This window comes from Struthio camelus, chromosome 3 (genome assembly GCF_040807025.1).
Source record: "Struthio camelus isolate bStrCam1 chromosome 3, bStrCam1.hap1, whole genome shotgun sequence".
Classification (NCBI taxonomy): domain Eukaryota; kingdom Metazoa; phylum Chordata; class Aves; order Struthioniformes; family Struthionidae; genus Struthio; species Struthio camelus.
This window is the reverse complement of record NC_090944.1, coordinates 45,417,109-45,442,576: the sequence shown is the minus strand read 5'-3', so window position 1 is coordinate 45,442,576 and position 25,468 is coordinate 45,417,109. Positions and strand designations below refer to the sequence as shown.

General features: G+C 40.0%; 2 protein-coding genes across 7 annotated transcripts in view; one reads left to right on the top strand and one right to left on the bottom strand.

Moving 5' to 3' along the window:
- Positions 1-17,518, bottom strand: part of SH3BGRL2 (SH3 domain binding glutamate rich protein like 2) — a 75,697-nt gene extending 58,179 nt beyond the window's left edge. The window contains exons 1-2 of the mRNA XM_068936470.1: positions 17,451-17,518; positions 15,647-15,860 (exon numbers count right to left, since the gene is read on the bottom strand). Of these exons, the coding sequence (XP_068792571.1) occupies positions 15,647-15,860; positions 17,451-17,518 (282 nt within the window). The remainder of the gene's footprint in view (positions 1-15,646; positions 15,861-17,450) is intronic.
- Positions 15,845-25,468, top strand: part of LCA5 (lebercilin LCA5) — a 35,873-nt gene continuing 26,249 nt past the window's right edge. For 2 of the 6 annotated variants that reach the window (XM_068937622.1, XM_068937619.1), the window contains exons 1-3: positions 15,845-16,070; positions 22,146-22,526; positions 23,892-24,421. In XM_068937622.1, coding sequence (XP_068793723.1) covers positions 22,328-22,526; positions 23,892-24,421 — 729 coding nt within the window. In that variant the 5' untranslated portion in view covers positions 15,845-16,070; positions 22,146-22,327. Of the gene's footprint in view, positions 16,071-16,132; positions 16,412-17,500; positions 17,767-19,756; positions 20,200-22,145; positions 22,527-23,891; positions 24,422-25,468 lie in introns of those variants that run through there. The other 4 variants (XM_068937624.1, XM_068937620.1, XM_068937621.1 and 1 more) reach the window with 3 other exon arrangements.

The window sequence follows — 25,468 nt, the reverse complement described above, 5'->3', positions numbered from 1 at the left end:
CTAGAGAGGCTGGCTGTAGCCAAGCTCTTCACTCATGTATGTGGTCATGGGTGGCTTTGCCCAAATGTAGATGCAAACCTCATCTGAAACGTTTTCATATCACTTCACGCAACAGACCCTTTCTCAGAGCTGTGGACTGCAGAGTAGCCCGCACTGGAGACAAATGTTGAGAGTTCCTCCTGAGATCCTGCATGTCATCAGTGGGTCAAGGCCTGGCAAGGGTCCAGCAAAGACCTCATGGAACATTTCACAGAAAGGAAAAACACGTTTCATATGCCCATGGGGCAGTTCAGGTTTCGTTCATTTCAATTCCTTTGCCAGCCTCCCCTTCGCTAAAGCCCGTAACTGCAATCCCTATTCCTCGCTGAGGCAAGCAGCATTCCGTGGAATAAATGTGACTATCCGTGTGAATGAACGATACTCCATAAACCGCGTTGCAGCTTTAGGCCTTCAGATAGCAACTCAAATAGCAGATTTCTCTTTAGGCTATGAATAGCGGTTACCTTGCAAGCGTGAATGCGGGCACACACAAACCTTACATAGGAAGTAGCAAGACCTAGTGGTGAGACACTGGCTGAAGAGCCAAGAAGCATGGGTTGACAATGAGTTTTGCAGCTGACTCGGTGCAGGTAAATCGTTTTTAAAGCAGTTTCTAATACACAGTCTCTCTTTTGATATTTCTTTTGGGATGTTTCCATTTTGCCCTGCACTGCAGGGTGCACTACCCACCTTGCAGTGAGATGCAATCATTGAGCATGACAAGCAGTAGATAATTTTTGATTGTTTTTCACAACTACAGACATCTCCGTCTTGCTTAGATTCAGCTTTACCTGTGATATCTTCATGGTATCTTCACGCTGCTGACACTTCAAGCCTGGGTTGTCTGACCTGTTTATCTGAAAGCTGCATGTAGATGTTGAATTGATGAGACTGATTTTAAATGGGACTTGGATTTAATGAAGATAACGGTTGAAGATTTAGTTTCTCTCATAGGCTGGTATTCCGGTATTAAGAATAAAACCCCTAGGAATATAGGGCAAATTCTTCTGATGCTGATCAAAGACAATGCCATGAATTTCCCTAGGAACTAAAGACAATTTATACTTCTTGGTCCAAGTTACAGTAACCAATAAATAAAACTAGAGTGAACTGGGACCTTGCTGAATTACAACAAAGACAAGAACCTTTGTCAGTAAAGCAATTCTTTTTTGTCTGTCACATGGAAATTAATGCCTGCCATTAATATGGGAAATGAAAGATTGCTCCCAAATGTTTTTATTGCCATGGAGCTGATTCTTGCACAGAAATAGCTCTCTTATATACAAAATATTAGTATATGGACTTGTTAAATGGGAATTGCGTCTGCCTACATAACACATTTTATGAGTTTTAAATTCTTCGGGAATTTAGCAAACCTGGGGAGAAAATGGGAAAAATGCATACAGTCTTAATCTCAGCTCTCTACTCTTTGGTTCTTTCTCTGGCATTGTAAGGTTTTTTAAAATATTTGTTTGTAGCATTTCCTTAAATATTCATTTTTTAAAGGTTCTGCTGTCCTGATTTTTTTGAAACTACTTCATATTTGTTTATTTTAATGAAAAAGATAAGAAGTTCATTTTAGTTCTAATAAATGATTCATATAGCTCCTGCTGATCATCCACGGACTCCATTCATACTTAATGATTAAAATGGAGTGATAAAATATAAAATGTTTGAAAGCCAACAGTGATGCCTCTGAAGCTAGATCTTTGATAGAAATTGCTGACAGCTTCAGAAAAATCTCCCTCTGTAAATATATGTTCAGACAATCTTCTTTCTCCATTTATTTTTTCCCTTTTACCTTCTCTGTCTTGCAGGTGTCTTCTATTTGTGCAATTTCAGGTCAATATTCCAGCAAGATGAGAGTTTCTCTATAATTTAATTTAACGTTTCTCTTTCTTAATTTATGTTTTTACTCATTTTTAGCCTGCAGTGATTATTTGCAGGGAAAGAAATTGTCTTCAAAGGATATATTTAGACTCTGATATATCGGATTAGAAATGTAAGCCAATCATGCAATGAGGTTAATTTTAAACACTGTGGAAATTGCACAACTCCATTCGGTTTTCATAGCATGGGCACCCATCTTGTTTGGGGTTATGTGAACCTTTAACTCCAATGTCATATGTAATTTGCCATCAAAAGGAGTAGAAGCAACCTTCTTAAAACAGACTTTTGTGACATTGTAGAATTTAAATGTAAAAGATCGAGCAGAATTTTTTCTTAAAGCTGATGATCTGAAGGCTGTGACTGCGTTTAAAAATATTCAAAGAACAAACAGAAAAGTAAAGCATAAAGCAGAAGCTTGTGTTTGTTCTCCTTTTTCTGCCACAAGCAGTGCACAGCAATTCTTACCTCAAGGTCACCCACCAACACCGGTGGACCTACATTTCATCCAATGCTGTATTTATTGTATTTAGCCAATGTTGATATCCCTTGTAATATTTCTTGAGCTTTACAGTTGCCTCAACTGCTTCCTTCCAACTCAGTTTGTCCCCACTTTTCCCCCCAAAAGCCCAATATTTTGGATTTTTTTTTGAATAACACCACTGTTTTCATGGCAGTGCCTGTCTAGGGATGACTATCATATTCATCATCCACATCAAATCTATTTATATCTGTCAGTTAAAATTCAGCCTGCAGTTACTGAGCTGCAGATGGAGCTCCCTGAACAGCAAAAGGAGTCCACACATGCATGCCAGTAACGGTTCGAGCCACAGTGGTGATATGGCTTAGAGGATCTGTCATTACAGAGAGTCTTTATCCCTTCGACCTCAGAGAGGTGTCAAAAAGAGGCACAGACTGCTAACTAACCCATGGATTGGTGTCGGGGCTTTCAGCAAACTGAAGACAAGGGGTAGAAATCCGCTCCTGCCTCTGGAGGAGAGTCAGTGTGATTCCTGCACATTCTCCTAAGTATAGCCCGATTATTCAGGCTTTTTTCTGGGTGACATGAATTTTACCAGCAATGAAAGAAAGAATATAGGGACTGGATGAGATTGTCAAACTTCCAATGAAATATTAACAAAATAATAACAAAATATTTTGCTATTAAAAAACTATTTTTAAGTGTGGAAAACAGAAAGGGTAGGAATTCTTTTTAAAAATGTCTTTTCCAGACAGAACTCATTAAACAAGACATCAAAGCAGTTCCATTATAACCTACAAACTTCTGGATGAATTGCTGAAGTGATACTTTTGTTTTCTACGGCATGGGCTCACTTGAATGTTTCATCTTCTAAGTGCATGAATAGGAGCTGAAGAAAAGGGTTTTAGAAAAAAAGGAAGGATCAGACAATTGGAAAACATACTCTCCTCCTCCAAGACCATGAACCATGCAGGAGGGTCTCTATCCCTGCACAGAGCTGCACTGATTTCAAAAGGGTTCCAGATAGACATCGGGGCGCATCCTTGTGGTGCACTGCCAAATTAGGCTAAACTCAACATATTTAATATGATCTCAGACAGCTAAGCTGCTTATCATTGTATGTCAAATAATACATTATACAGCTGAGTGACTAATAGGTTAAACAGAGAAAGGCCGATCACAGCGCATTTTTAGTTTCTTTGGGATTCTATTTCTCCTCTAGGAATGACACTGTGAACTTGCAAGGCACAGGGAAGATCCGCAGTTTCCAGGAAACCTGCATAAATATATACATATATATAGTAAATACTGTCTTCTGTGTGATCTCAAAAGTCATCATGTTTTCTAAATCTTGATATAAATGGATCTTAACAAGGAGTAAATAACTCACAGTTAGAGATATATGTTATTACAGAAAATTTGTCAAACATTTAAAGGACCCTTTAGTGTGGATCTGAAATTCAAGTTTTGATTTTCAAAAAGATGTTTCAATCCAGAAAAGTATAAATGAAATACTGCTGCCAACGAAAATATTTCCATACAGTTGCGATGGTGCACACAAGCCTTCAGTTATACCCGTACAATATCCAGCCTTGGAAGGATCAAGATTTCACATTTGTAACTACTGCCATAAATGAGAATGAATGAAATGAACACGTTAACAACATTTATGCATTTAAATAAAGCAGAGTTTTTATTTTCTGTATTTATATTTTGTATTTTATGTTTTTATTTCTGGAAACTATGTCTATTTAATTAAACCTTTCCGGAGTCCAGGCCTGAACACGGGAACTTGGTCTCCTTTATCGTTAAATTGTTACAGGGGTCGGCAGAGTGGTCTTCACCCTAATCAGCTAGCACTCTCCTGAGCAGTCCCCGCACGTGGTTTGGGAGATAGCACAGGCCAGGGAGCATTGGTAGTTTGGATACAGCCACACAGTTTTAGAGTCACAGACTCGCAGAATAATTTAGGTTTAAAGGGACTTCTGGAGTTCATCAGTCAAACAATCTGCTCAAAGCAGGACCAGCTGGATCAGGTTGCTCTGTCCAGTCAAGTTTTGAGCATTTCCAAGAATGGACACTCCACAGTCTCCCTAGGCAACCTATCCTAGTGCCTAACCACTCTCATGGTGAACAATATTGCTAATATCTAACCAGAATTTCCCATGTTGCACCATGTGTACAACTTTCTCTTCTCATTCCACTGCGCTCCTCCAGGGAAGAGTCTCGATGGATCTTCTCTGTAGCCTCCCAGCAAACAGCTGTAGACAGCACCAAGATCCCCTCGAGCCTTCCCTTCTCCCGGCTGAGCAGACCCAGCTCCCTCAGCCTTTCCTCATCCATTCTGTGCTCCAGCCTCTGACTTGCTTGGTGGTCCCATGCTGGACTCGCTCCAATTTGTCAAAGTCTTTCTGGCACTGGGGATCCCAAAACTGGACCCAGCCCTCTAGATGCTGTCTTAAACAGTGTAGGCTAGAGGAGAAGAATCACTTTCTTGGACTTGTTGGCTAAAGTCTTGCTAATGCCACCCAGTACGTGAAGGACCTTCAGCGCTGCCAGGGCACCCTGTTGACTCACGTTCTCCACCAGGACCCCCAGGACCTTTTCTGCAGAGCTGCTTCCTAGGTGCTGTTTGCCCAGCAGCAGCCCCATTCTTCACTGCATAGACCACCCTAACCAGTTTGGTATCACGCATGAACTTGTTCAGAGCACACCTTGTCAGGGTACCATGCGTGCCAGGGCACCAGGGGCTGAGAGTGACAGCGGGGCAGTGGGACCTAACCGGCAGGGCCCAGCCCCAGAGCCTGGAGCGAGGCCAGCAGGGCTGGGCCAGGGGTGCTAATGAGGCCAGCCCAGAGCCTCGCGGTCGCTCAGCTGGTCTGTAGCAGGGGGGCAGGCTGGGGCCGAGCTGGGACACCCTATCCATGGGTCCGGGTGTGAAGCAGCAAGCTCATGGCTAGGCACAGGCCAGGCTGCAATGCCAGGCCCAGCATGAGAGCCTTGGCCAAAAGCAGCTCCTGAGGGCAGGGGGTTGGCCCAGCCTCCTTGCCTGAGAGCCCCCCAGGACACCAGAGGGACAGGGCTGCCCCCAGCTGCGCTGGCTCTGAGCCCTGGCAGCCAAACCCAGAGGCGGGGGATATACTGGCGTATACCCTGACACACTCCATCAGACTCTCCCCCGGGCATTGAGTGTCCCGTGGGAAGCTAAGAGAGTTTGACAGCGTGCAGGTGGGCAGACCATGGCAACCGGCTGCAGCGCCATCAAAAGGGGCTCAGTACTGCCCAGCTCCCTGCAGGTCATGTACGGTGCCAGTCAAGGCCCTGGCCCTGCATCGCACCCCAAGCCAGCTCTCCATCCCACCTGCACAGCCTTCTGCACAGGATCAAGACAATGAACCTTCTTACTACTACAGGTTTGGGCATATTTTTAAGATATGAGGTTGAGACATTCAAAGTAGTTTAGAGCACTTCTACGTGTATCCTCCATTAACAAGACTACACCCCTGCACTGCCTTAAAAACTTCCTCTGCGCACACTGGCTGCTTGCCATAAACATAAGGATCTTAAGGAAAGATAAACAGCACCAGACAAAAATTCTTTTCTCATTAAGAAAAGGGAAAAGGAAACAGCCCACCAATAAAGCCAATTCAAAAAGCTAATTAGCTCAGAAGGAGAAGAAGAGACGGGACAAAGCTGTTTCAAATCCCTACATTGCCTTTAATGGCTCGTTTTTATGCAGATACAAGGGGAATCGGGGAGGGCAGGTTGCCCCCGGCTGGCGCCCGGTGCCGGGCTGCGGCGCCTCGGCCGGTGTCGAAGCTCCCTCTAGAGCATCCGCGCACAACTGCGCCCGGGCCCGCGGCGCGCTGCCTCCTCAGTGGGGCGACACCAGGAGGGAAACTGGGCCAGAAGGGAACAGGACCCGCTCTGGCCACGCTTTTGGGCAGGATGATCAGGGAAATAAGGCCTCTCCATAACGCAACGTGCACCGCTACTCAGGTTAGGCGCATTTGCAGCGTTTCAGGATCGGCAGCACCTGAACTGCCACCGTAGGTAACGTGTTTCAGTTGTCTTTCAGGAAGTGAAGAAGGGTTAAAAACCTGAAAACACAATATTGTGCACAAACACTCTGTGCTTCCCTTGTCAGGTCACTTGCCAACTATACTTCAATAAGTTAAACTTTGGACTTTTTACAGAAAGAAGTTAATGTTGAGCCAATATTTTAATGCAATAAGTAAAATTGCTTGGATAACTACAGGCAGCTTTAGCTAGCAAGCGATCCCAACCAAACTAATTGAAATGCTGCTATGGGATACTAATGAAAGAATTAGCAGAGTATAGATTTATTAATATCAGCATACATGGCATCTTGGGAACTAGGACTGTCAAAAAAATTGTTACTGTTTTCAATGAGATGAAGCATTTGACTGACAATGAAGACTGTGGTTGACATGATGTCTTTACCTAACATATGACATAATCTTGCCTTAAGAACAACTCTAAACAAAACCAAGGTAACACATATTAAATTCATTTTTAGAAGTGGTTAAGTACCAGGTCATACAACTACCAGTATCTTCATCCCAAGTGATTGCATATTTTGTGAGATCCTGGGGTGAATCTTTTCAATACATCTATCAATCACCTTCGTGAAAACGTGGCAATACTGCAGGTAAAATTTGCAATGCGATATATGAATTGCTAATGTGGAAAACAAAAAAAGGAACAGTTCTATTATACAAAATGACTTGGTGAAATAAAAACATGACCAGGTTTGTTAACAGAACCAAATGTAAGATCATGCACCTAAGACCAAAAAACAATGAGATTTCTAGATATGGGGCTGAGCCCTAAAATGCCATGAGAAGGACACTGAGAAGGAACCCCATTAGGAGAAATCCTCACAGGTTTATCAAAGCACTTGGGTGCTGATGCTATAGTGAAAAGTCCTAAAGAAAAAACACTGCATACATGAGAATTCCTGTTATAAAAAAAATCTGTAAGGACCAGTCTCTTCAAAGCTTGTTTTGCTGTTATGCAAGAACCACAAACAAGACTCATCACTACAGTCACCAAATAAATGCCTTTTACTAAGGGAAAATAGCAAGGAGCTATTGTGATTGCTCACCAACCAAAAACACAGGAAGGAATCATCATCTAGCAATGTTAAGGTGGCAGCCACAGTACTCCCTGCACACAGTATGCCTTCTGAAATCATGGCATCACTGAGGTTGGAAAGCACCTCTAGAGGTCATCTGCTCAGAGCAGAGTCACCTAGAGCAGGTTGCCCAGGTCCATGCCCAGTTGTGTTTTGAGCATCTCCAAGGAAGAAGACTCCGCAACCTGTCTGGGCAACCCACTCAAGTGTTTGACCACCCTCACAGTAAAAAAAATTCTTATTACATTTAAACAGAATTGCCTGTATTTCAATTCATGCCCATTGCTTCTTGTGCTGTCACTGGGCACCACTGAGCAGAGTCTGACTACATCCTCTTTACTCCCTCCTACCAGCTATTTATACACATTGATCACATCCCCCCGAGCTTTCTCTTCTCCAGGCTAAACTATACCAGCTCTTTCATCCTCTCATCATATGTCCAATGCTCCAGTCCCTTCGTACTTGCTCCAGCATGTCCATGTCTCTCTTGTACTGGGGAGCCCAGAATTAGGACCCAGCACTCCAAATGTGGTCTCACCAGCGCTGAGTAGAGGGGAAGGATCACCTCCACTGACGTGCTGGCAATACTCTTCCTAATGCAGCTGAGGATGCTGTTGGCCTTCTTTGCCCTAAGGGCACATTGCTCGCCCACGTCCATGCTCCTAGAAAATGCATGGTATATCATATCATGCATTTAGTTACATGTTATGTTCAAACAATCAGTACCTGATTATGTTCCTGTCATAGGTATGCAAGTACCCTTGTCATAGAGGCTGTTGCAGCCTGGAGATGACCTATGAGTTAGTATCCACTTAAAACCACATGGTCAGCTAATTTCAGCATCCTGTTCTTGACAACTACTGTAGCCCGTTTCATCATAACTGTTTCATCAATTGACACTTAGTCACAGTCAACCAAGCCTTACAGGCTGTTCTTACAGTGTAATGAGTACACAACCCACCAGATGTGGCAAATATTGCTATGGCAATTCAGTGTGATACAATTCCCACTTCCTGGTATAATAGCTTCACTCACCAGTGAAGGTGAGTTTGACTAAAAACTCACTAGATTTGCTCTGAAGTACCTGCGATACAGCCCCTCCTCTCCTCCAGGCTGCTTTAAGAGTAGTAATCTGCAGAGATGAGCAGAGCAGACAGCTGGGGGCAGTCATGACTTAAAACTCCCACCTCTTTTGCTCAGTTAATCTGGGTAAAAGCACTTCCTTTCACTGTTAAAAATGTGCACTTTCTTACTTCTTTCAACTAGCTCCAGCCTCTAACCACTAAGTTTCATTATACCTTTTTACTGCTAGACTAAAAGCGATCTACAATCAGAAACAACATCACTCATGATCAAATGATCTCTTAACCTTCATTTTTATTGAACTTTCTTTTAGGACCGTCTTTAACAGAGTTTTGTAGACCTCCAGTGATACTTGAAATGAGTTTGTGAAAGCTTTTCCATTTTTCAGCGCCTTTCTTCAAGAGTGGGCACCAGAACTAAATACTGTATTTCAGTTCACAGGTTCCACTAGTGGCACAGAAAGGTGATGCCACTTTCCTCTCCAAATTGATACTTCCTGGTAGAACCCAAAGAATAACTGGACTGAAACCCCAATGATCACTATTTCCTTTTTTTTATTATTATTTTAACTAAAGTGGACTTGGAGCCCAGCTGCAAATTTTCCCTTTCTGCAGCCCCAGACTGCAGTAAGCCCATGACCCTGAAAGGTGCAGCGCAGAAAGAAAGGAGAAGAATCTGCTTTGCGATAACAGAGGAAACCTGCAGCTGCAAATCTAATCTTTTCTAATAATAAGTATTCCCCATCACCTCCTTCACCCATCTAATAAGTATTCCCCATCACCTCCTTCACCATCTTATAACAACCGGCTTACCACATTCAAGATGTTAAATCCAGCAGGGATACAGCTTATATCACAGTGTTGGGCTACTAGGGTAAGAGGTGCTAACAAAGGCTAGCTTTAAGAAAAGGAGGCTAGTCTTTAGGTTCCCTGTGTGGTTAAGAGAAAGAAATAAAGCAAGTCAGAGAGAGAGACCCATACAGAGCATGTGAATTAGGTTCTGCTCTCTTTTTATTGGTGATACGGGTTCCCTAGAGGACTAGCCTCTTGAGCCTAAAATTAGCCTTTCTAAATATCCCTCAGACGGCCCTTAAATCTGAGCTTTAACTATCTGAAATATTTCTTCTCTTTTAATTTGTTTAGTTGCATTTGAATATTGGCTCAGCTATCATCCTTACTTTTACTCAGATTATAGTGATTGATCTCATTATTTAGAGGATCTTAAAAGACAACTGACAGTTTCAGTTATAAAAACGGAAAAGGAAAAAACACCCATAAAGCAATCTTCATCAATCAAAGCATCCTTGAAATGCAATATAGAGGCATAATATGAGTAAGAGATTGTTTTGGCAATAAAAGCTAGAATAATGTAAAGTTAAAACACTGCAAATCCTGAACATGGGAAAATGAAGACGATGTTAGTTTAATGGTATTTAATTCCAATAAAGAGAATTCCAATAAGCTACTGCCTACATTGCAAGACCTTATATCTATATATATATATATATTTTTTTTTTTTTCAAGCTGTAAAGGCTCAGATTTATCCTAAGTGGGATTTTAATGAATTCAGGTAATTAAGTCAAGAATGAAATCTCCAAATCCCTGTTCCAACTCAGTGGTGCCCAAAGTTCCCAAGGCACTCGTTCTGCTCAGAAGCATCTCAGCCTTGGCAGTGATGGGCAGGTTGGGAAAGATCTCATGGATAACATCCGTCTGCCTGCATCCCCTTAACAAGCTCGATTTGGGAAGTGTGTTCAGAGTCAAAACCTGGGGACCCAAGTTTCAACTCCTTCCTCTACCTGAGAGAGTACAAATCGCTACCTTCTGCTCCCAAAAGTCTGTGATACATTATACGGTGGGCTGAGATGTGGGCACTCCTCCCCTCTCACCAAAAGCGTTCCATTTTGCATTAAAAAATTAATAAAGTTTTGATGATATGATCAGGTACCTAGAGGTGGTGTAAGTTGTCTAGGTCCCCTCATGAGTTTAACCTTAATAATCAAGATATGTTTTCATTTGAGTGACTTTTTTTTTTTAAAAAAAGAAGAAAATTTTTCTCAAGCCTTATACAAGGCTTGTCTAACGGGGACAATAAAAATGTTTTCTGAACAGTCACATTAAACACTGAGGCGAAATTTATTTTGATATAACACTCATTCTCTTCACTGGCATCATATCAAAGATACATTTGCCCTTATTTCTCTACAACATAATTCATATCACTAAACTCTACACAGACAGAAGAAAATTCATTTGCTAGACTAGCAATAGAAATGAAGTCTGAAGTCAAAAGAGGTGGATGTTCAGAAGCAGCCCATATTGCTTTTGACTAAAGAACGTGTCAAAATTATTTGGTCACTAAATTTTTTTGGTCAAAGACTAATATACAAATTGTGAATATAAAACTGTAAATTTTGCAAAAGCAGCAGAAACAAGTCCACAGATGCCACGTTTGTCCTTCAAGAAAGGTTTGCTGGAAAAAAGTTGCTAAAGCCTACTAAGAACAAATACCATATCTAAGATAAGACTACTAGATTATGAACAATCTGAATGAAGTATTCCTCCTTCTAAGACATGACTACTGGAGAAAAAAAAAAAAGTCTCCTTCACTGAAATGTCTCCTTCACATAATCTTTTTCTAATCAAACATTCAATAGTTGTTTCTTCAGTATCTTCTCCACGTTCCCAGGCTTTACTGGGCTTTTTTGTTATTTAAACTGCTTGTGAAATACCTGTTGCTACTCTACACACTATAATTACCTTGTTTTAATTTGGGACCTTGTTTAAAACACAGCTATATTCACAATGTGAACAGTTAAAGCTTCACATTGTAGGAATGGAATATCTTATTTTATTATGAAAAATGTTAATTCTTCAAATTGTAAATTATATTCCTGTAATTCACCAGAAGCAACTTTTGTCATTAATCCAATACTTCTCAACAATGCAGTTATATTAAAAAGGTTGTACTGTAAAATTAAAGCAGGTGTATTAAAACAAAGAATTTCGACAAATTAGCAAAATCTGTGAAATTAACCACCAGTGTGAAGTACACATAAACATTTTTTTAAATTGCACTATATTTTGCCCCTTACATATTTCAACCTTTCACAGACTTGGAAAATTGTATTGTTAAAAATAATTCACCGTGAACAATGCCAAACGTGCTTCTTTTATACTTCAAGTTCAACTCGGTTCATGGAAGCCTGTCAAGGACACAAAAGGGATGTCAGTCCTACTGCCATTGCAGTCAGAGAACGCGCAACAAAATCCTCTTGAGGAGGGCTGCAAATAGTCTTCGCATGCGAACTGACACCAATAGAAATTCTTTAAAAGAATTATAAAACAAAATTGTAAAAGGTGAGCGGTCACTTCTGAACACATGACTCAAGAGGACTTGAGAAATAGTGAAAAGATTTCAGGTCACTTTTAGAGTCCAGGGCATGGGAGACAAGTTTGAAAGTGATCTCGGGCTTCTCATTTCTCAAGATAGTTAAGGACATAGACAGAAAAATAGACCGGCTTCAGTGAAAATACAGCTTATTTTGACAAATGCATTAAAATGTAAAAGAGACTGCAAATATTTCTAGCATTGAAACAGACTGAGGTTTAATTTTATTTGTATTAGAATTTAAAATATTTTGATGATTTGGTTGCGGACAATTGACAACAAAAGGAAGCATGTGCTGATACACTGTGATGAATTGTAAGAATTGTAAGTACCATGCACGCAGGAGAATATTCCAACAGGTTTTAAAGGAAAAGAATGTCAGTTGGCCCCTAAAATTCCCATACCTATGCTCTAATACAGACATCTCAGTCACATCATAGACCACGTTTATAGCAGCGGAGAAAGGGAGCAAATATCTAGCTTGCTACTAGAGATAGCAGCCAGAACTGACACGCTTGTCTACCCAAATCTGGGGAACGGATTTGAGCCAAAAATCTCTTTAATATACACTCCTGGATTTTGAAAAGCTTTTCTGCAACAATATGGATGCAAGTTACTAGGTCTGGTGTGTACATATATATGTATATACATGCATATGTATACCTATATGCAGACATATTTAAATATTTATGCATCTGTTTCCTACGTGCAAGACAATATCAAACTATTGCCTATTTTGATGAAAAGAATCAGAAAATCTAAAGGCTGAAGGAGCCAAAAGGAACCTTCTTTGGCATTTCATACTCCATCTGATCAGTTTTATCAATCTTTGATCTTTTGCAGAAATAGAGTATTTAAGCTTAAATCTCATAGTGAAGTTTCACATCATGCCTTACTCCTGGTTAAAGTAAGCAGTAAGTCACTCTGACTCCTTCATTTTTATCACTGTGCATTCAGGAAGTCCTTACTCCTTCACCAAGTTATGGTATTCAAAATATTACCATAAAGATTTTTTCTTTTCCAAATTCAAACACTGTTTTTGTTCTGGCAATTCAGAGAATCTGTTTTATCCATCACATTAGATATAGCCATTATAATAGTTCCCACCCAGTATGCCACAGCCATTTCTACGGTGCAGTGAAATTCAATAGCTTTTTTCTGTGCGTTGGGGATTTTCCATCGATTTTTACGTGAAACAATTACATGAGCAAGGGTTCCACCCATTTGAATAAGCCTGGGAGTTGTATCCCTGTTGGTACCTCTAGGAATATCAAATCGCGTGACACTGTGACCTGATTTAGTTTTTGAAGGTTTCCATCCTCCTTTCTAAAGCAGCCCTCTTCTCAGTTAAAAAAGGGGCTAGGAACCATTCCTTTTAAGCATACGACAACAATCTTCCACTCCCACTCCAAATCTTTATTGAAGTACTCCGTTTCAACAACTTTCCCATCCAGGCAAGCAGTTAAGGCGTCAGTCTTGCTTCACAGAGCCAGAAGAAAACTGCAAGACATTCTTTCTTGCTCAGGTGAATCATATATTTGTCCTGTCCAAGGGAATCTGAAATATCATACTATTTATCTATATGGTACCAACTGTTACGTAGAGGACAATACCTTAAATACATTATTTGGAAGTTTTAGATTGACAGGTTGAAAACTTCCATCAATTACTCCCTATGTCAATGCTGCACAACCTATTCCAGTTGAGCAGCTGATTTAACAATGTTAACATTATTCTGGCTTGAGGAGTCGATGGAAAGCCTGATTAGATGTCACTTGTTCCAAACAAGAGGCTTTATTCCCTATAATATTCAGTAACCAATGATTAGTTAGTTGCTAACCAAGCCCCCAATGGTTAGTCATGATAATTAGTCTACAAATTATGAACACAAAAAAAAAAACCCACTCTTCCACATTTTTTCATGTTTTCTCTTGTTTTTAAATTGCTTTCTCTGCTTATAATTTTCTTAGCTAGAAAGGGCATGGAGACAGATTATAAACCCCTTTCATCCTATTTAGAGCAGCAACTCATTTCAGAGTCTGGCCTGGCCAGCTGCCAGATACAAGCAATACATTTCCTCCAGTTGCAAGCAATAAAATTATTCTGTCTTTGTTACCCCACATTTCCCTGTATCTTTCTGAAGGACAGCAACGATTCTCTGCCAACGTTGCTGTGATGAATTATATGCTTTAGCTGTTTAGCACAAGGGTGAGCTATACAAAGCCACAGGAGGCTGGCTTTAAACACGAGTTTTTATTGTTTTTTAAATCCTTTTCATAATAGTAATGCTAATATGGCAAAAATATTATGTGCCATTAGGGAGATGATCAAAATCAGAAAGTGTACACACTTTTTCTTTCCCCTATGCCTGTTTTCCCTGATATCAAGAGTCAAAAAATAAAACTTCTACTCAGCTTGGGAGACTCCATGTCAGGTCTGTCTCCCAGATGCCTTTGAAACTACTTGTTTCCATTTTCTTATTTTACTGCAGTTTATCCCAGCATGTTTATGACTGCATCCTCACCTATTCCTTAAATCACATGCTCAAGAATTGTGCATACTCAGAGTTCTTATGCACAATGAATACGCATAGGTCAGTTGTGAGAATCTTCTCAGTTCTGACTTATACAATCATAAATTAAAATTTCTTTTCCATTGAAGCAGACATGATTTTTCCTCCTAAAATTCGTATTTTTTTAGGATGGAAATCTTTTATATTGAAGTGCATTAAAACTATTTTTTCACATATCTGTTTGTATTTTACAGTCAGGAAGCTATTTTTCACATGTATATATTAAATTAGTTTACACAACCGATCTCTTATCCTGTTTCCTACTGTTTTTTATTTAGTTATCAATGAGTATTAATTTTGAATGCTCTAGAATGGAAAGACAGTTCTCTCTAGTATAAAGACTCAGTCTCCTCCTCTTAAAACACTTCTGGCTTTCCATGAAGGTAGGTTATAACAGCTTTCATATGAAATACTCTGTTCTGTTCTATTCAAATTCTTACACCACTTTCCTCACTGTGCTACCCTAACATCTTCCCAAAGTCAAATGAGGTAGATAATATCTGCTGTTTCTTTTTCCATTTCTCTCTTCAGAAAGAAGTTCTTTTGGCTAGATTTGTTATTAAAAGTTATTATGAGAAAAAATAATAGCAGGAAGCTGAAGGAATAAAAGCTGAGGTTTAAAAAACCTTCTTGGAGGACTACAAAGCTTTGGTAAATTGGGCCTACCTTGGAATTTAAACTTATTTGACAAGTTGTCACAGTACTTCTAGCATTCTGTCAGTATAATCCATTTCGTTTTAAGCTCTAGGATATTTTATAATTTCATACCATTTCTCTTTTGTTTTGGTTTAAGCAGTTTTGCTTTTTAATTATTTACACACACACACATATAGATAAACCTGTCATATATCTACTAATTCATCTAACCTTCCAACCTTCTGAAATAGTGAAGCAGATTTTTTTTTTTTTAAATCTCATTTTCCACTTTCTCCTCCACCAGATTCACTGGCTGCCGACTTACTACCTCCAGCTTTAGCTCTAACCTGGAGTCTCGTATTAAAGACCGTCGATGACGCCACCAGCGCCCATAGCTCACCCCAGACACTCGTCGTCGTCGTCGTCGTCGTCGTCGTCGTCGTCGTCGTCGTCGTCGTCGTCGTCGTCGTCGTCGTCGTCGTCGTCGTCGTCGTCGTCGTCGTCGTGTTCCGTCCCGCTCACACCGCCCCTCGCAGCGGCTCAGCCAATCAGCAGCCGGGATATATCTTCCGGCCAGTGGGAGAGCGCCCGCCCCTCGGCTTCTCCTAGATCCTCTCACCAATCAGACGCCAGGAGCCGAGGCGCGCAGCCGAACTGGCAGGTCGGACGGCCAATGGCAAGCGGCGAGAGCTCCGCCTCCCTCTGCGCCCTGTTGCTCGGGCAGCGGCTGTGGGGAGCCCCGGCGGCGCGGCGGCGGCGGCGGCCCCTTTAAGCGTAGCGTGGCAACGGCCGGCGCGTCGGGGAGACGGGCGGGCGGGCGGCAGGTACCGGCTGGGGCGGTGGCGGGCGGGCCGCCGTTGGGGCCTCGCCGGCGACGGGGGGCGGCGATATCTCCGGGGGGGGGGGGGGAAGAGTCGGGCCTGTGGGTGGGGGACGGGCCTGAAAGCAGCCGTGAAGCCCCCGGGCCTGTGCTGCGGCCCTCGGCTCGGCTCGCTGTGTCCGATACCCGCTGGAGGGGCCGGACCGGGCCTGTGCTCCCGCCGGTGCCCTGGGACAGCAGCGGGAGCCGCGTCTGGGCCCGCGGCGGTCGGCCGGGAGCAGGTCGGAGGTGGGGGAAAAACTTCCTCCCGAGCACCGGCCGTTTGCAGGCCCGTAGGCCTTCCAGGTACGGCGTACGCAGGGCTGCGGTTTTTTCAGTCCCTTCTCCTCCCCCCGCTGTAGAATAAACGATTGCGTTTAAGCGTACACCCAAGTATAGTTGTGAGTTGTTTTAAAAGGCAGTAATTTTTAAAAAAAAAAGGAAGTTAAAGTGTGTTCTTTAAGAACTGTTTCCCTGTAAAGGAAAATCCCTCGCTTACCCTTTAGGGTCTGGAGAGCTCATTTAGAAATGGCCAGGCCGAAATAGGTACGTCTAGGTGTGCGGGAGGCAGAGGTGGAAGTGCGAATGACGTCCTTGATAGAGGATGTGACTTCAGAAACATAATCCTGATCCCAGCTGTAGCACTGGCTTGTGTGTTACCTATTTGGACTTCTGTTTCCTCATCTCATACCTGAGGCTGATAGCAACTTCTTTATTTTGAGATCTGCTGAGGAAAGTAACGTTAAGTATTGCAGTATTACTGTTAACATAGTTAGCTAATTTAAAAGTTAGCTTTTAAAACTGTATGGTATTTTAGTTCCTGGAAAGGAGATGGACTTAAAAGAAATTACATTACAGTTAGGTTAGCAACTGTGGAAAGCTTCCCCAATAAAATCTTTGCCACTCATTTAACTCTTCGTCAGTGAATATATTTTGATGCAATATAAGTTAATAAGTCTTTTCCTTTTCTGGAGAAGCTGCAATGTTTAGATGTGAGAAGGATAGGTGAAGGTAGAGCCGAGAGACTGCTTTCTTTTTAAGCTGTTCTTTGTGCTTATATTCAGCACTTCAGTAATCTGGATTGATGTTTTTGTATTTGTCTGCATCTGGCTCTTTCTTTTACTGTCTCTCACTTAGAAAAGGTGGAAAAACAGAGTGGACCATTACAAGTCGGCAGTAGTACCCAGGAAGTGGCATATGATGACCAGTAGAAGCATCTAGCTTTTTTGGTCTTTGAAGAGCATTAGGGTTGAAGAGGACCTGAAATTTTATTAGTTTTCCATTACAGAACTAAGCTCAGGATGTGCCATGAAAGAAGAATTCCTTTCTTGTTATTGCTTAATACCTGTAATCCAATAGTTTAGTTTCTATGATTTGTTGACGAGTGATAGGGAAACAGTATTCTGTCGTCATTGCTGTTATTTTTTGTTCTGTATTTTGCTTTCTATCACTTGCTTTGCAGTGGCCGGAGTGTGACTAGTTTTTGTAATGTGGAGCATGTTTTCAATACAAAAATATGTAAAATAAGAGGTGGAAGTTGCTGAACTGGAAGAGTGTGAAATTCTGAAAACAGAAAAGTTTCTGAAGTTGGTACAAGTCCCAGAGATATTAAATATGTTCTCTATTGACCTGACTTTGATGCACTACACTTCTAAAAGCATGTATGCAGCTTTTTTTTTCTACTTGGATCCGCTACCAACCTATAGTGTTTCACTCCTCACAAAATTATTAAATGTACCAAGGGAACTAGATATCTCTGTGGATTTTTCTCATGTGAATTAAGCTGAACTTTTATATAATCTACTCAACCTAGTGGATAACAGTTTAAAAAGTCAATGAACCAAAGCATTTCTTAATTAGACAGTCCTTTTGCTAACTGAAGTAAAACTCAAATAACCTAGGGATTTATTCATTCTCAAGATGAACTGTACGTTTTTTATGTTGATGAGATTACTTTATAAACTGGCAGGCAACTGAATTCAGCGAGACTTGACAGACTAAAGTTTCTTGTTTTGTATGGCAAATATGGTAATATTACCAATTTATAGAGCTGGAAACCATTTGAGCATTCCAAAAAGCTTCCACAAGGGAGCTTTTATTGGGTTACCTTTTTCAATTTGTTTTAAGTCCATTATTTCTCAAAGTACCTCCACAATGTATCAAAAATTACTGTTCATTTATGTTTCTCTATGTCAAAAAGATACTTAGAAGACTATTCTCAGAGTCGAGGAATATTCAGCACTGAAGTGAGAGATAATTCTTACCCTCCAGTTTTTACATTTTTACTTTACAAAATATAATTTGCCTATTTTAAATACACTCTTGAGATATGAAAGCATTCTTCCAAAAGATTATTGCCTGTTCAGTGAGTACTTGTGGAACTATAAAATGACTGAGCAGCTTTAAGTCAGTAAGTGAAAGTGAGTATTCTTGTATATACAAAATTAGACATCTTGATAATTCAATTGTGGATATTTAAATTTTTCTCTGAATGCAGTTCCATTTGTTTTCATTCACATATGTTTTCTTCTCAAGGAAAAGTCTGTGCAGGTTATTTCTTTCTGTCCTTTTGTATCCTGAAGGCAGACAAAGTTAGGGTATTTTTTGCCTCTATCTACATTGTTAAAGACATCTGCTCTGTAGAGCAACGCCTTCCTTCCTCCCGACTTCAGGTTAATACCTCTGGAGTTAACTGGTATGCCCGTTCCAGGAGTCCAAGACTCCTCTGGATGCCCTGTGTGCCCCTGTGGCCCTGAGACATATTTGTATCCAAGTAACAGAGTAGGTTGTTTGAATTCCCACCAATTTATTTTATTCAAAATATTTTTATAGGCAAGAAGGCATTTTACGTGCAGAGCCAAGAATTTATTGTTATTCTCATTAAAATCTTAACAGTCTAACCAAAGACAGATTATTAATCCAAAGACTTATTGTTAGTTGAGGTACTAACGCGGTACAAAGTCTATACAGTTAAAATCATATATGCATAAATTTTTTAGTATGGAGCCCTTTCTCTGCTGTTATCTTTGCCCATCCACTGTAATTCTGGGTCCTGAGGCGAATTGCCTCAGTTGAGAGGAGGAGGTCTTCAGAGCAAGTCATCAGCATCCCATATCTTTCCCTGGGAGAAGTATATTGATGCTGACTGACTTCTCAGCTTGCGTTGATTTGGGGCCATTTTTTTTTCATGTTTATTAACACACTGTAAACCTTGCTCTTTCTTCACTGATTCCCAGTTCCACGTTACATCTGCATTTACTGTAGATGACGTGTGTTACATATGTTGGGTACTTGTTCTGTGTTGTCTTTGTTACATATAAAACTGGTTTTACCCGGCTCCCCAGGTTGCATCCATTTGATGACCACTAATTGACCCATAGTGAGCTGTTATAGCCTGGGGCCCCGGTATCGTTCTGTGTCTGGGCCTTCAAGCCTCTGCAATCACCGCATGCCTGTAGTCCTCTATGCAGCATTTTCTTCAAGGGTCAGACTTTACTCTGCATGGAATAAATACATGTTATTATTCTGTTATAAAAATATATGTAACAATAGGTGTTGCAGCATCAATTGTACAAAGCCAAGCAAAGGCTAAAACAAATTAGATAATAGTCACCTAGTTGTTAGATTTTTTTTTTTTAAACTACAGCTAAACAAGCTATAACAAAGCTCCACGCAGTCCAAGAAGAGTCTGGATGAAGTCTGGCAAGTCCTGTGGCCCATGTTGTTAGCTGAACGTGAAGCCTGTGGCATGTTACAAGCAATGACAACGCTGCCTTAGGTGTAGGCCACAAGGCTACAGACACAGTTACTATTTTTTAGGATTTTTCCGATTCAGGATACCTGAAATGATGCAAGGTCTGTGTTACAGCCCACCAGAGTACTATTTTTATAATACGGCTGTGTGTGTTGCGTTCCCTGAAATTCTGTCCTGTGGAGACACAACTGGCACAATCTTCTCTGTGCTCCCAAAACTGTACCTGCATTTCAGCTTGGGATTGATTTGCTCCACAAGACAGCCCAGGAGCAAACATGCCTGCTGTGCAGATGGTCAGGAGACGAGGACTAAGAAGCGGAGCTGTTTTGGCACTATGGAGGTACCCTGATATGTTCTAGTATTCTCACATGGTCTTAGTCTCACCTTTGTTAACACCTGTGAGGGTCTTTACATTTAGAGACAAACAAGATAGTGTGATTCTGGTTAGGTGCATACTTTTAAAATATGTTTAGTAACTGCACTAATTCAGAAGAAAAAATAACATTCTTTACTGGTCGTTTGGATTTTCTTAATAACTGACACCTTCCAGCAGGTGTTTAGCAATCCCTAACACAAGTCGTCTGAAGCGTAGCTTGTGTTTTCTGGGCTTTTTAGTTTTTACCAGAATACTTTTTGGCACAAGTTTTGGACATCTGACTTGTTTGGACCCCTTTGAAAATATTTAGGTGCTTAAAAACATACTTTTGGAAAGTTAGTGTGTAAGGAGAGTAAAACGCTCTTTTTTTCAAATAATTCAGTAATAATTTCCCACCAGCTGTTTGGTTTAGAAATCTGTCTAAAAGTCTTGGAGGACATGTGGGGATATTCATCCCACTGCTTCCTGCTATGTAGATTATAAGGGCAAATCCATTCAGTCAGTGGAGGCAGTTATGTGTACTAACAGTGAACTGGGCCAGAAAGCTTGAATTTGTAATGAAAACTGTCTTAGCTGTTGACATTTCTTTTCTGCTTGGCTGTGCAGTTCTGCATGTATAGACAGTGGACTGGAAGGCTGAGGAGCGTGTTAAGTTTATTTTATTGGTAAAGCAAAGTGACCTAATATAGTGAAATATTTACAGGTGTGTTGAATGCCCTGCAGTGTAGAAGAGTTACAATTGAAAGCGGCTCAGTTCTTTCTTTGAACGTAATTTGCTTAACCATTAAGAAATGGGCTAGGAGCTTATGTCATTTGACAGGCAGAACTGAGGGGCTCTGATGCGCGTCCTATTTATTCTCCCATTAGAAGCTCAGTGTCCTCAAGTTGGATAGGAGGGAGATAGTGAAATAAGCTTGAGAACTGTGAAGGTTGGTGAGGGAGACAATAGACGTGGGAGGTTGGGTATAGTGAATGCATATATAGTGAACCACTTTCATAAACTGATGAAAAAATTATTTTGACTGAGAAGTAAATTTCTGCATATATCTGCTCCACAACGTAAGGTATCTCAGCAAATGCAAGATAAGGTGACTATACCTTCAGATTAGAGGATTTTTCAGCTTCCATCAAAAGAGATTGCAGTGGCAACCTTTTTTTTCTGTTGTAACTGTTACAGCTGACTTAAAGTAACCGCAGATGTAATGTGTACTATATACCAGCAGCGTGGCCTCTGTTATCAGCTAAAAAAGCAAAAGGCTCTCTATTTGGATTTTCCTATAAAGCATATGAAACAAATGTGCATGCTGCTGCCAGTTCTTGAAGGCGCAAAGTACTCTGTATTGAAGGATGCAATGCCCTGCTACATAGGTACAATTGCATTTGGGACAGAACGCCCTTCAAACAAAGGGGGCAGCTGATTTTCAAGCACAAAATTTGACATCATCAGAATGTTAGAAATTGAGATATGAACTATTTAGTCTAATTCTACAAATAATGTTTCAGTTCTAATCACATGACTGAGTAGTTAATTTATTTAGCTAAAAAGTTTTTAAATAAGTTTAAATCAGTTTCCTGAGTAGTTTCAGACTTTCAGTTGTCTTCTCTTTTGTCTTCCAAATAATTTTTATTCTCTTTCTAACCTGGGAGTAATTTATTATTCTGTGTTAATTTTCTCATTTCTCTTTTGGCGAAACTCCGGAATGAGTGTAGTGCTAGCAACATTCCTAGAGTAGCGTCTGTCCCGTTTAATATAAACAATAAGGCTAGTACACCAAAGCAACTGGCATAAGAGTGTAGGAATCCTGAATAATTTTACAGTTCTTTCTACCTTTCTCTCTTAACATGTCTGGACTGTAAATACTGAACAGCAAAACAATTCTCACTTTTTTTCTCTTTCTGGATTGTTACAGAAAAATGCATTCTAAACGATAACTACTGCTTACTAAAACGAACTGCAAAGATCATGCTTTGAAGATGAGGATGATAAACACAAGGCAATAATGCAGCTGCTGCCATTGTGACTCGTAAAAGGTCCTTCACGTCAAAATGAACAGCCTTTGAGGAAAAATCTGGAAAACAGCTAAATCTAAAAATGGGAGAAAGAGTAAGGAGCCCAGATTCTGAACATGACAGAAAATCGGATGAAGATAAAAATAGTGATTCCTATTATTCAGATGAAGATAATGCATCTCATTCATCTGGTCGGTCACCAACGTTAAGCTGTCAGTCCACAAACCAGGGGAAAAAAGATCACAAAACACAGACTTCAGACAGTCTTGTGCAGTACCAAGGTAGGTAGACAGGAGAAACTGTTCCTTTGAAACTGCTTGAAAGAGCTGATTATGTAGCCAAAACTGAATATAATTCTTAAATGTAGGTGTGATTGCAGTGTTAGTCTTGAAAGACACTATTTCCTAATTTAAGTATGTGGTCAAAAGCGTAAACTTGGTATTAGAATTTTCTGTTCTGCCTTAAATTTGGAGAAATTCTTGAAAAGGGAGGAAATCTAGGTTGTGAGGTTCATGGGAATTCACTTCATTGGTGATAGGAGTGGCAGCATTCCTGCAATGTGTATTAGTTAATCTTTTCATACCTGTAAAGACATAAATGTTCTTTACATAAAATTTTTTTCTTTCACCCATGCTGTGGAAAAAGTGAGCATCAAACACAGAACGGATGAGTATATATGCAAAATACACTTTAGAGGAAAGTGTAAGAAATATTTTGAAGCTGTTGTTTTTTCTGTAGAATATTTTTGGTAGACTAGAAACACAGAAAGTGCCAAAGTGTGTTTGGTGGGGAGAGCAGAATTGGTGTCATACACACTGTCTGTGTATACAGACAGTATATTTCATGACAGCCATATCTCAGTTTTAAAGCTTGAAGTATAAGCTAGTGCTTAGTGTATTTTTTCCAAACACTAATCTACCTTAATGAAATATATACTCTCTATGTACACAGTTGTTTTAAGAGGTGTTTTCTGTGGATTATGTGCTTTGTTCTTTGAGTGTGGCTTGAGAGGCAAATAAGAGAAACAAAATGTTTAGCTTTTATCTGTGGAGTTGATAATAAAATAACGTCAAATAGAATTGGAAGGGATGCCTACTAGTAACCAAGTAAGGATACTCTCAGAAAAATAACTTCTGTTACAAGAATAAATTATTCAGGAGAGGACTGAATTTTCATGGGATTTATAATTTTGCTTTGGAGGCTTCTTGCACCGAGCCTTTGAAATTGCTGTTTTGTCTGTAAGTGTGGCAGCTGGATTCGAAAATACTGTTGCATTTGTCTAGAAGAATTACATCTTGCATAATACGCAACTAGCTAAAGCTCAGCTAATCATTACCATTTTAGAAACATAATCATAACATTGTATGCATAAGAATACAGTATTTCTGTCTTAAACATTTTAATCAACAGGATTAAATATTAACAAAATATGACTGTTATTACTGATAAGTAGATCGTCCACTTTTTATCTATGAAAATGAGCATAAGCCTATTTTTATATACTTTTTATTTTCTGTTACAAAAACTACAGTCTCTGCTAAGTACAGTAAAATTATTTCAGACAGAGCTTTATTTCAAGAAGGATGTCTGGATAGACAAATTACATTGTCTTACAGTAAACATGCTTTTTATTTTTCCTCTCTTAGCCACAAAGAAACTGGATTCCAAATATGCACCAAGCAAAAGAGGGACACGATGGGGTTTCCGTTCCCAGAGCCTCACTAGGGATTCTCCTGCAAAAGATATAGATCTTGTTACAAAAAGAGTTCTTTCTGCTAGGCTGCTGAAAATCAATGAGCTTCGAAACGAGCTGACTGAACTCCACATCAAACTAGATGAGCTGCAGAAAGAAAACAGGGCGCTGAAGAGGCTTCAGCATAGGCAGGAGAAAGCCTTGAATAAGTTTGAAGATACAGAAAATGAAATCTCTCAGCTGCTTGCTCGACACAACAATGAGATTAGAATATTAAGGGAGCGCTTACGAAAATCTCAAGAGAGAGAACGTGCCACTGAGAGAAGACTGAAAGATTCAGAAGATGAACTGTACAGAACAAAAACTGTCTTGCAGAAACTGAAAAAGCTGTCTGCAGATAAGCACCTCGCTGAAAGAGATGACCTGGCAAAGAAATTAGCGTATGCAGAGAACAGACTAGAGGACACTGAAAAAAGAATTAAGGTGAGATGACTTTCTTTTTATAAGAAATTAAAGTACAGGTGTGTGTGTGTGTGTGTGTGTATATATATATATATATATATATATTTTTTTTTTTTTTTTTACAAGAATGAGTTGGGACAAATGGAGAAATCATTCCTTTTACACATAAATAGCACCACTTAAATAATAATTTATTTCCAAGGTGATTGTATAATTATATAGTCAGTGGTTGTGCATTCAAATTACTATTTACAAATTAAGTATATTGCGTTCTTTTTCAGTTTTGCTAACTGCATTCATACTGTTTGATTGTCCTCTCTTCTGCACAGTCTGATGGCTGAGTCAAACAAAATTAGAGCAATTCTTTTACATACCAAAATGAACTTTAGCACATCTCATGGCTATCCATTTTAGAATCTTGTGCATTACATTTTAACTGTATTCAGCAAAAATACTTACAAGTATGTACATAAAAAGTCATCTTATAAAAGAAAAGCAATTTTAAATAAACAGTATTAATTTATTGGTAGTTGCATAAAATACTATTTTTTTTTAAGCTGAAAAAGGGTTGGTCATTATAATGATATCAATATTTGGTGTCTGTATTAGTAATTAAGCCTAAAATGCATTATAGATATAATAGACATTTGAAATCCAAAGAATTAAACCGGAAGCTAAGCTTTCAGGAAATAATTCCCAAAATATCAATGTATAATGTGATGAGTTATCCACATAACCTCACCCTGTAGTGTCCTCATCTGGCACCTATAGTTTCATAATCAGGTGTTACAGCATTTGTAGTACTGGATAATATTAAAATGAAATATTACCCCTTAAAAGGTAAAGGATTTATTCTACTTTTTTCCTTCTGTCATCATCGCAGGTTCACTTAAAACAAATGTTGCAAGGTGAGGGTCTCAAAACGAAAATGCAGTCACAAATTTATTTCTAGTAAAGAAAGGTTGAGTATTATTTCTTGTCTCCTTGCTTTGAATCCCAAACTGTGAGGCGTGTGTTCTGTTTCTAAATCATCAGTTTGAGATTTGTCTTGCAGATCTGGAGGTCTTC